The sequence below is a fragment of the Castanea sativa genome, chromosome 11, assembly GCF_040712315.1.
Source record: "Castanea sativa cultivar Marrone di Chiusa Pesio chromosome 11, ASM4071231v1".
NCBI lineage: Eukaryota > Viridiplantae > Streptophyta > Magnoliopsida > Fagales > Fagaceae > Castanea > Castanea sativa.
This window is the reverse complement of record NC_134023.1, coordinates 15,311,947-15,329,868: the sequence shown is the minus strand read 5'-3', so window position 1 is coordinate 15,329,868 and position 17,922 is coordinate 15,311,947. Positions and strand designations below refer to the sequence as shown.

The 17,922-nt window shown below is 38.5% G+C and overlaps 1 protein-coding gene across 1 annotated transcript; it reads right to left on the bottom strand.

The window, feature by feature from the left end:
• Positions 1-2,461: 2,461 nt before the first annotated feature.
• On the bottom strand, positions 2,462-3,357 carry LOC142617840 (heavy metal-associated isoprenylated plant protein 16-like). The gene is made up of 3 exons (XM_075790799.1): positions 3,180-3,357; positions 2,992-3,076; positions 2,462-2,898 (listed from the first exon to the last, which is right to left on the bottom strand). Exons 1-3 carry the CDS (start codon positions 3,183-3,185, stop codon positions 2,591-2,593), a joined length of 399 nt encoding a protein of 132 aa, XP_075646914.1. The 5' UTR covers positions 3,186-3,357; the 3' UTR covers positions 2,462-2,590.
• Positions 3,358-17,922: the final 14,565 nt, after the last annotated feature.

Genomic DNA, 17,922 nt, shown 5'->3' with positions numbered 1-17,922 from the left:
CTAAAAACCCTACGAATAGATAATTAACACGTAGCCATTGCCCATCAGTAAGTATGTAAATTTTTTTAACTAGAAAAAGTTAACAAAGAAAGTAATCTTTGTTTAGAGAGAGAAAGTTTTCCTTCGAGTGAGAAAGAGATTGCCAAAAAAATCAAAATTGGTTACCTTAGTGGCACCCACAGTTTTATCAACATTATCTCATTTTTCTCTATTCCATTACTATCTAGAATAAACAGATATAAGCAAATGCTTCAAATAGAAATGGCTTTATAAGTTTATAAATTTAATTGAAAAAAAAAATTAAACTTTTAGAATCTATATATATAATAATAGATGAAGCTGAGAGAAACTCAAATTAGAATTCCAAATTAGAGTTCCAATTTTGTGCCATGTGTCCTAAGTTATTAATTCTTAAAAAGTTTTATTTCTTAATTTTAGAATCAAATGTGGGACCACATCATAAATATTCATCCAAATGAGTAATTAAGTACAAAAACCAAAGAGTTAAAAAAAAAAAAGTGCTTCACAATATATATATTTTTTTAAAATAGACAATTTACATTTTATACCTCAAAATATCCTTACAATAATTTTTTGAAGAGTTAAAAAAATATAAAAATGACTATCAATATTATTTAAATTATATATATAGGGATTATATTATGCATCTTATTGTATACCTTTAAGTATATCCATGCATATGCATGGGGTTACAAGCTAGTTTAATTTAAAAGAGGATACAAATCCTATGAGAACTTTTTATATGTAGATTCCCTTCATTATTTTTATCATTAAAGAGGGGGGAGGAGAGAGGTAATTTGACTTCTACTTTTTTTTTTCTAGGTCTTGAAAGTGATTCATGGGAGTAATTTAGAAGTAGAGTTATCAAACACATACGTGTTATGGGATAAACCTACTTTCTTATGCAATCAAGATTCACGAAGTAGCTTATAAGATGGATCCAAATAGAGAAGTGTATGAAACTTTTTCAACCTTTTTGTGGAGGTGGGATATTTAGCCTAGTTTTAGTCTTGGCAAAAATTTAGACTACCTTTTATCTGTCCAATATAACAAGAATTAAAATGCCCTACAAATAGTTGGGTATTGTTTTCTTTTAGAAGGCAAGCACGCAATTCTATTTTATGAAAAGTCAATGAATGGATTGTTGTGTTTTTTGGACTACCCATAGGGGCATGGGCTTTCTTCGATTCATCCTTTTTAGTTGACCCAGTCACGACTATGTCTAAATATGAGAATTATAGTCATTTATATAAGGATTATCTAATTTTCAAACCCCACCTACAACAACAACAACAATATATATATATATATATATATATATCAATTGATTTTTTTTATTTGATATACAATGAGCAATCATCATAAAGCAAACACCATAAATTAAATTTTATTTTAGCATCATAATTCACACAAGGATGAACTTTCTATTCCCATGAAGAAAAGTTAAAGGTTGAAAGTAACCCTTTAACCGTTATAGCCGACACAAATGACAATCGAGATTACCTTGAAAGAGCTGGATCTCACCTTTTGAGCCTTTAAATTATACTAGTAAAGTATTCTATCATAGAAAAATTGCACTAAAATAAATAGTGACGAACGTTTCCCTCAAGGGTCCCTTATGTCAATATCGGTAGTGGTGGGTATGTTACATTTCAAATTATACATAGAAGATTTTCTTTAAAATACAATTAGCTTTCATTTATAAATCCATATATGGGCTAGTAGTATGTTGGTTGAAGCATCCAAAATAGAACAAATCTCATAGATAATATGACAGGGTTCAATGAAAATGAAAATTTCATCAATCGACGAAAAATAAGCACTCTATGGTTTTGGGTCCCCTATGATGATGAATCTCTAATATGGCCTTAACTTGGCCTAGTTTTGTGTTAATCTTAAAAAATTGGATTGTATTTGACTTTGTGGGCCTGAGTTGACCAATCTTGTTGACTGGCCTCATGAACTCGATGGGTTATATCGATGGGTTTTTGGCTAAACTTCATGAGCCTGAGTTTAGCTGATCTTGTGGACTGAATTTTGTCAATTTTGTGGCTCAAATAATGGATTTTGGGCTTTGTCGATTTTTTAAGATAAGTATGATAAAAACCCCAAATATGTGCAAAAAATGTCCCACCTATAAAGTATGAAGTTTTAAGAGATCTTTAATTTTACTTAGTAAATAACTTAGGATTGAATGACAATTGGAATTTGGAACTCCTTATCCCCACTTTATTAGATATTTTGAGGTTGACTTGGAAGTTTAATTAGATGTCCATTTTCCACCAATTGCTCAATTTAGAGAATTTTCATTAATGCTATATTGAAGAAATGTATTTCAACAAAAAACCACATGCCCATTACATGAAAATAATCTCTTTTACAGCACTCTTTCTTTATAATTTTATTATCACTTCATATCATGCTTTAAGACAAAATTTTCTCTTTTCCATTGAATGAGAACCATAAATAATCAATCCACACTTTTCTATACTTAAGTGCTCTTACTTTTGATTCTCAAATCAAATTCAATCTCAGGAACCATATGCATCAAATAATTCTTGCACATAAGTCACATAATATTGCAAGCGTTCTGGTTGTAACCCGCGACTTCATATGCATAATATGGTGCACCTGGTTGATAATAATATGGTACACCGGCTTGATAAGTTGGCCAAACCATTGATTGTATTCCAGATTCACTAGGTTTGGTCTCTTGCTTTGCTTTTTCCCCCTCAGTACTGACTGGCGAGACACTCGTTAACTCAGCAAATCCAACTTTCTTCCTCAGCAAAGATGTCAAGATGACTGAATCAATATTGTCCCCGACAACAACAATCTGACTGCTGTCCTCACCTTGTAGAGAGACTGATTCCACACCTTAAGAGCCCAAAAGAAAAACAATCTGATCATTAGTTTTAAATTCCTAATCAATTTTAACAATGACCAGATAAAAGACATAAAAATGAGTACCTTGTAGACCAACTGCAATCTGCATGGCCTTGGACCGAGCATTCTTTTTGCCATTATTTAAGGTGACCCGGATCACTACCTTTTGCTGCAATAAATTTTAGAAGTGTAAATTAATGACATAAAAATGCTTGGAAGTACGTAAGGAACAGAAATTGTAAGTAATTGTTCATCATGGTATTCATCATTACCTTCATTTTCTTGGTGAGAGAGTTCAAATTCCTATCAGGGAGCTGCAGGGTGCTTTGTTTAGCTAGCTAAGTCTGGGTGTTGTTGCTTAATGTCAGAAAGAAACAAAGAGAAAGGGATATATTATCTCCACCAGAGAGTTCAAAATCTTATCTGGGAGCAAAGTGTGTTTAGGTAGCTAATTATTCTGGGTGTCGTAGCTGAATATATATAGGCGTAACCGCGTAAATTTAAGGTCACAGTTACGCTAATTGTTTGTCCTGTCCAGAAAGTATGGTCTACTACTTTATGAAACTTGCACGCGGTTTGCTTGACTTATAGCTGACGAGGTCAAATGCAAATATAAGGACTGTCATCATTTATGGACTCTGAAGTTTGGTCAAGATCAAACAAAATTTTGAAATGAATCCAGTACAAATTAAATAACATTTATAAGAAGAGCTATATTTTACACTTTCTACACCTTTTTTTTTTTTTTAAATCCTTTTTACCAAAGAAGAAAGTAACTCATGTCATATTGAATAGTCACATTACATTTTTTTTTTCAAGTTAGATTGGGATAGAGTTCTACTATGATAAATTGTCACATCACATGATAATCCATTTTCTTTTTCTTTTTTTAATTTTCATTTGTTTGTCTTTTTAGACAAATAATAACATACTTTAATACGTTACAATAATATTATCATATTTATCAATTACTGAAATTGCCCTAAACTACAACACCGTAATAAAAATTTGAGAAACTGGTGAATGACTCTTATAAATTTAAGTAAAAAAGTGTTACGTTTACAATATTTTTATAACAAATTTTATAAAATAAATTATTACTGGTTCTTATTTAAACATATCACTGATATTACTTTTTTCATCTACCAGTAATAATAAGCTACAAAAAATTTGTTGTAAAAATATTGATAGAAAACATTTATCTTTTAAGTATTATTCTTAGTCTAACTAAAGAGCACTGCTACTAACTCAACTAGTACATCCATCATAATTAATCTGCCAACCTTATGGAAAATTAAGTCAAATGTTACAACTAAAGATTAATGACAAATGGCCGTAGAAAACCAAAAGTATTATTTATTTATTTGGACGTAATAGCGATTAGCACTAAAAAGCGAAAGCATTGGATGATGTAGCAAAAAAAAAAAGAAAAAAAAGAAAGAGTATTATTCTTAGTCTAACTAAGAGCAATGCCAACCTTACGGAAAATTAAGTCAAAGGTTACAACTTAAGATTTATGACAATTGACCGTAGTAAAGCAATAGCTTTTTTAAAATATTTTTTTTAGTGGATGTAATAGCGATTAGCACTAAAAAGCGAAAGCATTGGATGATGTAGAATAGGAAAACTAGTAGAAACTTCTCGATTTTCAAGCTTAATTTTGATGCAGCCTTGTTCTCGACCCTCAACAGTTCTGGCTTTGGAGCAATCATCTGGAATGAGAAAGGTGAGGTTATGGCAGCCATGGCAGCTAAGGGACCTGGGGTATTTTGCAGCAAGGAAACTGAGTTACGTGCATGTAGAAAAATTATTGAATTTGCTGTTGATGCAGACTTCTTTGAATTAGTCATTGAAGGGGATAATAGCTCTGTTATGAAAGTTATTTCAGCTATGCAAGATGATCATTCTATGCTTGGGAATTTAATTGGGGACATTCATCATTTGATTGGGAATTTACAATGGGTAAGGATTGAATGTATTAAGAGAGGGGGGAATTGGGTTGCTCATGAGTTAGCTCAATTTGCTAGGAATATTAGTCATGATGTGTTTTGGATGGAAGATGTTCCTCCAATAGCTAGGGAAGCCTTGTATCAAGATTCTAATATCTCTATTTAATTGAATGAAATGCTTCTGCTTCAAAAAAAAAAAAAATCTTTGGATTGGAACGACGTGCATCATGACATGACCCAATTATTGGACGTTTCCCTACGTACTCGTTTGATTGATATCCTTTTTGAAACCATACTTTTTAATTTCTAAAACAACTTCTTCTTCTTCTTTTCTAATAAAGGTTTTTTAAGTAGTTTATTTCAAAAAACCGAAAAATAAAATAAGTTGTACCAAATGAGTACCACAAAAAAAAATTATTTTATTTTTACGTTGCTAATATTAAACTAAAAAACAAATATTATTCTCAAACAAAAAAACATAATACAGGGCTTGAAATAAAAGTACTTGATAAATTAGAGCTATTCGGACATCCAAAAAACCTAGGGTTACTTGCCCATTTTGCAAGAGCTTGCTAGCCTTCAAGATCATAAACTCTTCTTAAAGCCAAAGCTCTTTGCTTTATGAAAGAGTGACTATGCTTTTACCAACCCTCCTTGAGCATTTCAATTCTAGAGTCACTATTAATGCTAGTATTACATAGTTGCTCCAAATTTATGCATCACAATATAGTTTTAGAGCAATGTTTTGTTCACAACTTTTTCACAACAAATCTTTAGTGACATGTTATTATTAATTGTTATGGGTAAACAAACAAGTAATTTAAGTTTTAGATATAAATTAAAACCAATAACAATTTACCACCTATGATTTGTTGTGAAAGTATTGTAAAAATATTGTGGATATAGCACTTTCCATTAGTTTCATCCTCCATAACAAGACTAAGACAATTACCATTTGAGTCAAATAGTTTTAACAATTACAATCAAAATGAGAAGATATACCTAAATGAAAATATATACCATGATAACTTATGTTAATCATATATGATGAAAATATTTAAATCAAGTTAATTTACATAATTAATCAAAATATTTTTTTCCTCATTTAGTCAATTTGTAAATTATAAATTACCATTTAAAAGATATTGATCACAAGTAATATTCTCTAAACATTTTAGAACAATATCGTTTCTATTATCATAAGTGGATAAGAACAAATTTTCTAGCTTATGAAGATGCTAAAGTGCAAAAGAACTTAAATCTCTGTAAAGCATTTTTTTTTTTTCATTTTTTAATATTTAGTACCACAAAAAAGTAAGTCAGTAGAAAATTTGTTCTATAATAAATAAACAATAAAGAAATAAACTCTCTAGAATAAATTTTTTTTTTTTTGGTCTTTTAAGAGTAGAAAACCTTTCCAAGAACATTATATACTCAATTGATCACCACAAAGAATTCTTCCAATGGTAAGTTATCTCCCTTCAACTCCTCTCTCTCACTACGGACCAATTGATAATCTATCTATACTACTATTTAAGGGGCTTCCCTTCTTTGGAATCCTCAATTTTAATACCCAAAATATCCTCAATCTATTCTCTTACAAGTTTTTCAACTAATAGGATAAATATGTTTTTTTTTATAAAACTTCTAGTTGAATTCTACTTTTCATGTTTTACTTCTAAAAAAGTACTTTTAATATTCCAATAACGTTTTCCACTTTTTCAATTACCAAATTTTTTTTTTTCCTTTTACAACCAATTATATTTAAATTTCACTTCTCATGTTTTACGCCAAAAAAAATGCTTTAATTTATTCTCTTTTTTTTTTCCTCTCTCATTTTACAACCGATTACAATTGAAAATTAAAAAACTAGCTTTTAGGATTAATCGAAAATTTATAACTACCATAAATAAAATTTAAAAAAACAACACTAAAAAATAAAGAAACTTGGATCTTGGGGCCTTTCCTTTAAGAAAAATAAATAATAATAAAAAAACCTAAGCCTTTTACCGCAACAAAATAAATAAAAACTATTAAAATTTTGTACTTTGTTTTGTTATGAATCTATACTAAGTGACTACATTTTAGGACTATTATAAACACATAACACAGCCATGTCCATTTTCCTCAACAAAAAAAAACCCACATCCATTTTTACTTCAATCAAAAATGTTACATAGAGTTTTTTGGTTTTAAAGGTAATTGTTAAATCCTAAATTTAAGCTCTTTTTAACTACATGTAGTAAGTGGCTAAATTTTAGGATTGAAGATAAGTAGATAACTCCCATCAATAAATCAAAATTTTCTCTTAAAAAAATATAATAAACAATTAAGGAAAGATATGTAAATAAAAGTTTGGATAAATGAAACTTTAAAAATGAAGTATTCTTTTCCTATTCTTCACTAAAAAAAAAAGTTTAGATATGCCCACAAAGATGAGACTGAATTTAGTACTAATAATGTAAGTGCACAATTGTACCCGGACCCAAAAATAAGTGTTGGGCTCAGGCCCAATGAGCCTTATGCAATAAGATTTGTAGAGTGTGGATTTGAAATCTAGGTTCGGGATGTTGGAATTTTGATTAGCAGGCTAAAGTGCCATAATCTATGCAAATGGTGAATGAATACAACAAAGAAACCTCCTCGGACGTAAGCTGAGGACGATTTGTATATATATATATATTCTCTTTCTATGCCAAAGTTTACAACTCTTGGTTCCTATTTTCTCTCAGCAGAAAGTGTTGATCCTTTCTCTTTCCTCTCTCGTTTCCTTATATACTTCTCCTTTACTGGTTCATCCACGTGTCATACAAATCTTCCCCTTAGGTCCTTGTCCCATCCACCACCTTCTTGAAGTCTTCAAATAATAGCAGGGAGACTGAATCCTACTGTTCATAGGTCACTTCCCCATTAATGCGGCCAGGGAGGTAGATGCAGGGTCTTTAATGTAGAGGTAACAGCCTTTTCCTTAGATATTTCTCTCACATCCTTGTTTCTAGAGGGTGCTTGGATCACCCTCTTATCCATCAGTTTTTTCCAAAATTCTGCCTTTAACCCGTTTAGCAAGTCCCAGGGTCATCGCCGGGCCCGTCCGAGGAGACATTCCTTCTCGGATAACTCCTCGGACCTTTACAGTGCAGATTGACTTGTGGGCCTGGAGGCCCTAATAAAAAACAAACTAGTACCAGCTAATCAGGCCCAAAGCCCAAATGTTTATCCAGGAGTTTTTACCCCCCACAATAGCCCCTCAAAACTTTATTTTTCCCACCGATCCGAGGAGAGAAATAAAGTTTTGATCTGACCAGAATACCTCCCACACGCTTTGTAAACCACCACGCATGTATGGGTCCTTTCGTTCCCTGAAAATGCTTCTGACGCTTCGAAACACGGAACGTGCGCATTTATGACCGCAAGTTACATCTTGTTCCCCACGTTCAACGATAAGATGAACATCCAACGGTCCAGGTTGGCCCTGAAAATTTGAGCGGGACAAATTTAATTTCGAGGCCGCCTCCAGCACGTCAAAACGCCTGGAAACCCGCACCTTCATTCATTTCTTTAGAAATCAATCGTATCAAAGTGTCAATCATCACCTTTTCTCTCCAGAAGCTTGTGAAGAATCGCATAACCAACTCTCATAAGTTTTCGCTCTTCTTTGTTCATTCCTTCTCGGCTTCTGTCCTCGGCCACCATTTAAATTCATTTTCTTCCTTTAACTTTCATTTTCGTTCTCACCAAATGGGTAGATTTAAGTGTTTGGTGGATTCTGACGCCGGTATGGAGGGTTTTAGTGCCAAGTACCATATTCCCAATGACATAGGCTTGCGATACTGTCCAGTAGAAGCCGTACGTAGTGCTAGGAGAGACGGAGAAGTCATTATTCCCATGATTGCCTTCATAGAAGGTGGGATGACTCTCCCCATGAGAAATGTGACTAGTGAATACTTTCGTAACCATAGGTTATGCCCAGACCAGTGCGCACCAAACGTGTTTAGGGTCTTAGGTAGTGTCGACGCTCTGAACGAGCAAATGGGCCTAAACCTCACATGGCACGACGTTACCTTCATGTACGAGTGCCACAAACTCAAAAATGTAGGATATTACATTAAATCCCGATCTAGCATAGTTAGACTGATCTCCTATCTTCCCAAGTCCAACAAAGGCATGAAGGATGACTACCTCATCGCCTCAGGAAACTAGTATGACGGTCCTCACTGCCCAATCGTATGGTGAGAACCAGGTGTGAATCCTTAGGAGTTAGATTTAATATCCTATGATTCAACCCCATTGCCTTTACCATTTTTAATTTTTATTGCATATTGTTCCTTTTTGTCTTGATGTTTATCATTAGTCTGACCATATTCTTCTTCTCGGATATTTTTCCTCACAGATAAACAACACGTACGTGCACGCCTCAGCCTCTGCAACGTTGCCGACCTAAACCGTGTCCTTCGCTCCGAAGTATTCGTCAATGAGGACCTACAATTGAGAGCTGCCCACCTGATACTGGGATACGACCCCATATCGGTGGACTTTCAAGAAATTGAAAACGCCATCATCGTGGGAGATAAGCGACGCAGAAGGATAGACGTAGCCAGACCAGGCTTCCTTTCCGACCGCGAAATTCCCGACGATCCCACCACCATTCTATACACGTGCCCTATCGTAACAATTCCTCTCTCAGCGCAATCCCAGACAACCGTCGTCCGAGAAGAGCAAGCATCCTCGCACCACTCGTTGGACGAAGAGATAGACAATTTTCAACTCGAGGATGTCAAAAGGCCTCAAGGGAATCCATTTGTTATTCTCTCGAAAGACGAGCACGCACCCCCCGAGACTTCGGGGATACAAGGTCTGGTGATTGCCCAGCCTAACTCCAGTTCTGAAGAAAAAGAAGAGAAATGGACGCGCTAAAGCAATTAATGCACAAAAGGGGCGCGAGAGTCTCCCAAAAGGGAGCAGGTGGGTCGCAAGTCCCTCCGTCCTTGCCCCACCCCTTTCTCCCTCCGATCCTAAGCCTCTCGTTGCGAAGCCTAAGAAGAAAAGGAAGGGTGAGGCCGAGGAGGCAGATGGGGAGAGGCAGAAGAAGCTGAAATAACAACAACAACAACCCTAGCAACAAAAACCCAACAAGGGCAAGGGACGTGTCTCCTCGATAGAAAGCAGGGAGAACAGAGACCTTGCCGAGGTGCGCCGTGCACCAGCTAACTGGTCTCCCGAGCTTATGCTGGACGGGGCACCAATCCCTTCCCAGTCTAACATTAGGGCATTCCAACAAGGCCATGCTCTCCACCTGGCCGATGCCTTGGAACGTCCCCTTCTTCTGCCCAAGGACATGGAAGCCCTTGACAAGATGAACCAGCCCCATCTGTTCCTTTTGCTAAAAAGGGACTTGGCCTTGGTAAGTATTTAAGTCTTATCTTCACTTTATTTTTTGATCACACCTTATTGTAGGAGACATTTTATACGTTTGATATTTTGATATTTCGCCACAGGCCATCTATGAAGTCTTTGTCGCCGAGAAGTGGGTGGAGGATTCTCGGAAGAAGGCTGGACTTGAACTGGAGCTTAGGCTGGAGACCGAGAAGTCCTTAGGCCAGGCCCTTGCGCAGAATGAAAAGCTAACCACGCAGCTGGTGGAGCTAAAAAGGGAAAAAGATGGTGCCGAGGCCAGCCTGAGGACAATGAGAACCCAGGTGGAGGGGCAACGCAAGCTTCTTCGTCAAAGGGATGAAGAGTTATCCAAAACTCAATAGGAACACTCTGACTTGAAGAAGGAGCTTGCCAGGATGAAGGACGAGGCTCGTACCTTCAAGGACTCCATGGAGGCCGCGAAGAAGGCTTCTTACAAGGAAGGGGTAGTGGCGACAGAAAACCAGCTAACCGAGGAGTTCGCCGGGCTGTGTCGAGAGTACTGCCAGCAAGTTTGGGAGGAAACCTTAAACGTGGCAGGGCTTCCCTCAACTTCCGAGTTAAGGAAGGCCGAAAACGTTTGGCTTCCCCTAGACATCCAGAAGATAGAAGAACTTCCTCCTGTCGCCCCTGCCCCTAAGACAGCACCTTCCATGCTCCCTCCTAAGATCCCAGAGCCCATTCCTACTCCTATAGAACCTATGAGTTCCAATAAAGAGAAGGAACAGGGTGAAGGTGCCGAGAAGGCTACGAGCCAAAGTGCCGAGCCTAATGTCCCTCCACCAGTGGCAACAGACAAGGGAAAACAAGTCCAGTCCTCCTTTGAAATGGAGTTAAAAAGCACAGAAGCTGCTAGCACTTCCGAGCAGAACCCCCCTTCTAAGGCTTAGGGTTTAGGCTATTTAGGACTTCTCTTTTTATCGTGTAACAAATTGTTGAATTTTTGCTTTGTATGTACATTGACAGAAATTAATGACAAACTGTTTGGTTTGATTTTCATTTACCTTGCAAATTTTAGTATAATAATGCTCATCAACACAAAAATGAATGAATGGAACAATTAACACCACTTGCAATATTTTAATTTGTCATGACTTTAAATAAAAGCACACATACTTAGCTTATATTTTGCAAATCAGGACCCATGAACAAAACATATGTGAAACAACAATATACAATCAAAAACTCAACTTAGAATTTAACTTGGGACATAAAGCAATCCAAGTGTTTCACCAACTTCTCAACACTAATGTCAAATGGTTTTTTTTTTTTTGTTGCTAATGTTCTCAAAGTAAAGGATTCAAAGACCCGACATAACTAAATTTCCTTTCTAGAACAAGTAGGATGCCAATTTTTACAAGGCATGTGGTCCGAGGACCATGCATGTCTCAGTTTTTATCTAATACTTAGAAATTGCAACTTAAGATGTTAATTTCCCCAAAATAGAAAATCTGTGGACTCGACATAATTAAGGTACCGTTTAACAAATGATAAGATGTCAATTTCCACAAGGTATGTGGTTCGAGGACCATCCATGACCAAGTTTCTGTTTGATACTTAGAAAGATATCAATTTCCACAAGGTATGTGGTCTAAGGACCATCCATGACCAAGTTTCTGTTTGACACTTTGAAATAGTAACTTAAGATGTTAATTTTCCCAAAGTAGAAGGTCTGTGGACCCGACATAACTAAGCTTCTGTTTAACAAATGCTAAGATATCAATTTCCATAAGGTATGTGGTCCGAGGACCATCCATGACCAAGTTTCTGTTTGACACTTGGTAAGATATCAATTTCCATAAGGTATGTGTTCTGAGGACCATCCATGACCAAGTTTCTATTTGACACTTAGAAATAGTAACTTAAGATGTTAATTTCCCCAAAGTAGAAGGTCTGTGGACCCGACATAACTAAGGTTTTGTTTAACAAATGATAAGATATCAATTTCCACAAGGTATGTGGTCCGAGGACCATCCATGACCAATTTTCTGTTTGATACTTGGTAAGATATCAATTTCCACAAGGTATGTGGTTTGAGGACCATCCATGACCAAGTTTCTGTTTGACACTTTGAAATAGTAACTTAAGATGTTAATTTCTCCAAAGTAGAAGGTCTGTGGACCCGACATAACTAAGGTTCTGTTTAACAAATGCTAAGATATCAATTTTCACAAGGTATGTGGTCTGAGGACCATCCATGACCAAGTTTATGTTTGACACTTGGTAAGATATCAATTTCCACAAGGTATGTGGTCTGAGGACCATCCATGACCAAGTTTCTGTTTGACACTTGGAAATAGTAACTTAAGATGTTAATTTCCCCAAAGTAGAAGGTCTATGGACCTGACATAACTAAGGTTTTGTTTAGCAAATGATAAAATATCAATTTCCACAAGGTATGTGGTCCTCAGAGCATCCATGACCAAGTTTTTGTTTGATACTTGGTAAGATATCAATTTCCACAAGGTATGTGGTCTGAGGACCATCCATGACCAAGTTTCTATTTGACACTTAGAAATAGTAACTTAAGATGTTAATTTCCCCAAAGTAGAAGGTCTGTGGACCCGACATAGCTAAGGTTCTGTTTAACAAATGATAAGATATCAATTTCCATAAGGTATGTGGTCCGAGGACCATCCATGACCAAGTTTCTGTTTGATACTTGGTAAGATATCAATTTCCACAAGGTATATGGTCTGAGAACCATCCATGACCAAGTTTCTGTTTGACACTTAGAAATAGTAAGAAATAAGCCCAAACACATTAATAATTTGAACCATGAACGATAAAAGTGTTTTTTATTAATAATAATACCTTCGTAGGTTGTTTACATTCCAGAGGTATTGTACAATTTTTTCATCTAGATCAGTTAGTCGATATGATCCTATGCCTGCTACAGAGATGATCCGATAGGGTCCTTCCCAATTTGGTCCTAACTTTCCCCATGCTGGGTTTTTAGCAGTACCCACAACTTTTCTCAACACCAGATCCCCAGGCGCTAGTGGCCTTAACTTCACATGGGCATCATACCCTCATTTAAACTTCTGCTGATAATAAGTCATTTGGACCATAGTGGCCTCTCGCCGTTCCTCAACCAAATCCAGGCTTTTCTCCAAGAGACCATCGTTATTTTCTGGACTAAAAGAACTCGTCCTTAGCGTGGGGAAACCAGATTCTAAAGGTATCACCGCCTCGACCCCATAAGTCATAGAGAATGGTGTTTCTCTAGTGGATCTGCGCGGCGTAGTCCAATACGTCCATAAAACATGTGGTAGCTCCTCTACCTATCTACCCTTCGCGTCATCCAGCCTCTTCTTGAGTCCACTGACTATGAATTTGTTAACAGCCTCGGCCTACCCATTTCCCTGAGGATAAGCTTGGGTGGAGTATCTGTTTGTGATGCCCATGTCACTACAATACTTCCTAAAAGCTCTACTAATCAAATTGAACGTCATTATCTGAAATAAGTGTGTGGGGTACCCCAAATCTAGTGATAATATTTTTCCAAATAAACTTCTTGGAGTCGATATCCCTAATATTTGCTAAGGGCTCAGCTTCGACCCATTTGGTGAAGCAGTCGGTTCCCACGAGTAGCCATCTTTTGTTTCCCACAGCCCTCGAAAAAGGCCCTACTATATCCAATCCCCATTGAGCGAAAGGCCAAGGACTCGACAAAGGATTAAGGACTCCCCTAGGCTGATGAATGTTGGGAGCGAACCTTTGGCATTGGTCACACTTTCTCGTGTAGTCTTGAGCTTCCTTCTGCATATTGGGCCATCAATATCCCTAAGTCAGAGCCCTATGGGCTAAGGACCTTCCTCCAGTATGGCTTCTGCAAATTCCCTCATGCAATTCTTCCAAAAGTGCCTCCGTTGACTTAGGGTGTACACATAACAAGTATGGTTCGGAGAAGGAGCGTTTATACAATTTATGATCTTCGGACAGCCAGAAACGAGGCACCTTTCGACGAATCTTAACTGCTTCAGACTTGTCCTCGGGAAGAGTGTCGCTTTTTAGAAAAGATACCACAGGGTCAATCCAGCTAGGTCCGGGCCTTATCAGATGGATATGGACGACACTTGCAGTGGTCAGAGTTGGTTCTAGCAAGTCTTCAACGAGGATAATCCTAGGGAAAAACTGAGCCGAGGATGTCGCTAAAGTGGCCAACGAGTCCACATGTGTGTTTCCACTTCTAGAAATGTGAGAAAGGATAAAAGAATCAAATTCGAATCGAAAACACTTGACCTGGGTCAGGTACTCTTGCATTCTTGGGTCTCTAGCCTCCATGGTCCCCGTTACTTGGCCCACAACTAACTGAGAATCCGAGAACATATGAATGTCCTTTCCGCCCATTTTTCGTACCATATTCATACCAACCAAGACCGCTTCGTACTCGACCTCATTATTAGTGGCTGAGAATGCTAATCTCAGCGATTTTTCAAAGACAATCCCCTCAGGGGACACCAAAACAAGTCCAACTCCAAACCCCCTTTAGTTGGCTGCCCTATCAACATACACGTTCCAAGTCGGTGGTCCTTTGCTTGTGATCATGCCAACTGATTTTTCATCCATATGTGATTCCTTCGCAGTTTCTTCTAATCATGGTTCGGCGAACTCTGCCACCAAATCCGCGAGAACTTGGCCCTTCACCAAGGTGCGTGGCATGTATTTGATATCAAAAGCTCCCAAAATAGTCCCCCACTTAGCTACCCTTCCCGAGTAGTCATCACTTCGCAATACTAACTTGAGAGGCAGTTGGGTCAAAACCACCACAGTGTGAGACTGTAAATAGTGAGGAAGCTTCCGCATGGCATGGACTACAGCCAGAATTGCCTTCTCTAAAGGCAAATAACACACTTCAGCTTCATTCAAGGATTTGTTGATATAATAGACCGGTCTCTGTACCCCGTCGTCGTCCCTTATATGGACCAGGCTGACTGCATGGACGGCCACAGCTAGGTATGCAAACAAGATTTCATCAACCTTTGGCCGAGACATAATGGCTGGCTGGGAAAGATATTCCTTAAGTTGCTGGAAAGCTAAAGCACACTCCTCGGTCCACTGGAATCCTTTCCATTTATTCAATAGTTGGAAAAAAGGTCTGCACCTTTCAGCTGAGCGAGAGATAAACCTGTTGAGGGTGGCGATCATCCCGATCAATTTCTGAACTTGCTTTGGATTCTGAGGTGGTTGCAAGCCTTGGATGGCTCTAACCTGCGCCAGATTCACCTCTATCCCTCTATAAGTCACCATGTAGCCTAGGAACTTTTCAGAACCCACCCCAAAAGAACACTTTGAGGCGTTAAGGCGCAGCTTGTACTTTCTAAGTATTTGAAAGGTGTCGTCCAGATCTTTCACGTGCGTGGGTATTGTCTTACTCTTCACTACCATATCATCCACATATATCTCAATGGTCTTTCCAAGTTGCGACTCAAACATTCTGGTCATCATCCTTTGGTAAGTAGCCCCTACACTCTTCAATCCGAACGGCATCACTTTATAGTGATAGTTCCCTGTTAGAGTAATGAAAGCAGTCTTCTCCTGATCATCCGCCGCCTATGAAATTTGGTGATAACCCTAGAAAGCATCTAAAAAGCTCATCCGATGATGTTCGACCGTGGCATCCATAAGCTGATCGATGCGTGGAATCGGGAACGAGTCCTTTAGGCAGGCTTTATTTAGATCTGTAAAGTCTACACATACTCTCCACTTTCCGTTCTTCTTTTTCACCACAACTGTATGCGCTAACCACTCTGAGGTAGAGAACTTTTTTAATAGCCCCAGCCCTTTTGAGCTTGAGCACTTCTTCTTTAACAGCCTCGAAATGCTCTTTGGAGGAACGCCGAGGTGGCTGCCTCCTAGGAACAACGGCAGGGTTGACGTTAAAATGATGAAAAATGAAGTTTGGGTCAACCCCCGGAGCCTCATAGGGATCCCAGGCAAAGACATCGATATTGTCCTTCCAAAACTCAACCAATTTCATCTTCTCTTGGTGTGGTAAACGTATACCAACTTGAAAGAACCTTTCGGGGTCATCGGCTATCAGAAACCTCTCCAAATCTTCAAACATGGCTTCCTCTGCTGTCACTGCATCGGGCGCATCCAGAGTCGTTAATTGTTATAAGTCCTCCATAACCGAGGCCGAGGACTCTGATTTGGCTTGATGAAGTACTGCAGCCGATATGCATTGCCTTACCACTGCTTGGCTGCCAAGAATTTCTTCGATGAATCCCCCCGAGGGGAATTTTACTTTAACATGCAAAGTTGAGGAGACAGCACTCAAAGCGTGTAACCAAGGCCTGGCAAGGATGGCCGTGTATGGGGAATATGCGTCAACCACAATAAAATCCACCTCTACCGTTTCCGAGCCCGACTGTACAGGCAATCGAATCTATCCCTTTAGTATGACAGTCTTCCCTTCGAAGTTTATCAGTGGGGAGTCATAAGCAGTGAGATCCTCCAGTTTTAACCTTAGCCCCTTGAATAAGTCAAGATATATAATATCCGCGCCGCTGCCTTAATCGATCATCACCCTTTTGACAACATAATTCCCTATCCTCAAAGTGACCACCAGGGCGTCATCATGGGGTTGGATGGTCCCAACCTTATCCTCCTCCTAGAATCCCAAGACAGGCACATTCCCCTTAATCCTCTTTGGCTTCGAGCCTGACTCCTCGGCCTGGGAGTGTGAAACTGCCATCACCCTGGTAGGACAGGAACCGGTCCTGCCAGATGCAGCGAAGATAACGTTAATCGTTCCCTAGGGCGGCCGAGATAAGTTGTTCTTCTGATTATTTGAGCCGGACTGGCTGCCTTGCCCGTTAGGTTGGTACAGGTGCTGCTTCAATTTTCCCTCGCTAACAAGCTGTTCTAGATGGTTCCAGAGGGTCCGACAATTCTCGGTAGTATAACCGACATCCTGATGGTATTGGCAAAAAAGATTCTGATTACGCTTCGTAGGGTCCCTCACCATCTTACTAGGCCATCTGAAGTAGGGTTCCTTATGGACTTTCTCCAGTAGTTGGTGCACTGGTTCTCGGAATACAGTATTAACTGTTTGAGGGGTGGCTGAGCCAGAATGCCCAGAGTAATCTCTCCTCGGCTTATTGTTGTGATACCAGTCCGACCTGAAATCCCTCCTATCCTGGGGGATAACCTTCGCCTTACCCTTACCATGCTGTTAATCTTCCTCAACCCTTTTGTACTGGTCAATGCGGTCCATGAGGCGACGTACACTCCGTACGGGCTTTTTGGTCAAGGATTTCCTCAAGTCATGGTCAGTGGGAAGACCCACTTTAAAAGTATTAATCACCACCTCGTTAAAATCTCCATTTATCTCGTTAAACATCTCCCAATACCTGTCGAAGTATGCTTTCAACGTCTCACCCTCCCTCATGGCCATGGATAATAGCGAGTCCAACGGTCGAGGAACTCTGCTGCATGTAATGAACCGAGACGCAAATGCCCTAGTAAGTTCCCTGAATGAACTAACAGACCCCGACTTTAGTCCATTGAACCATCTCATAGCAACAAGTCCCAAGCTAGAAGGAAAGACTTTGCACATCAAGGTTTCATTGTGAGAATGCACCGCCATCTTCTGATTAAAGTGACTCACATGTTCCACCAGGTTGGTCCGGCCATTATAAATGGTGAA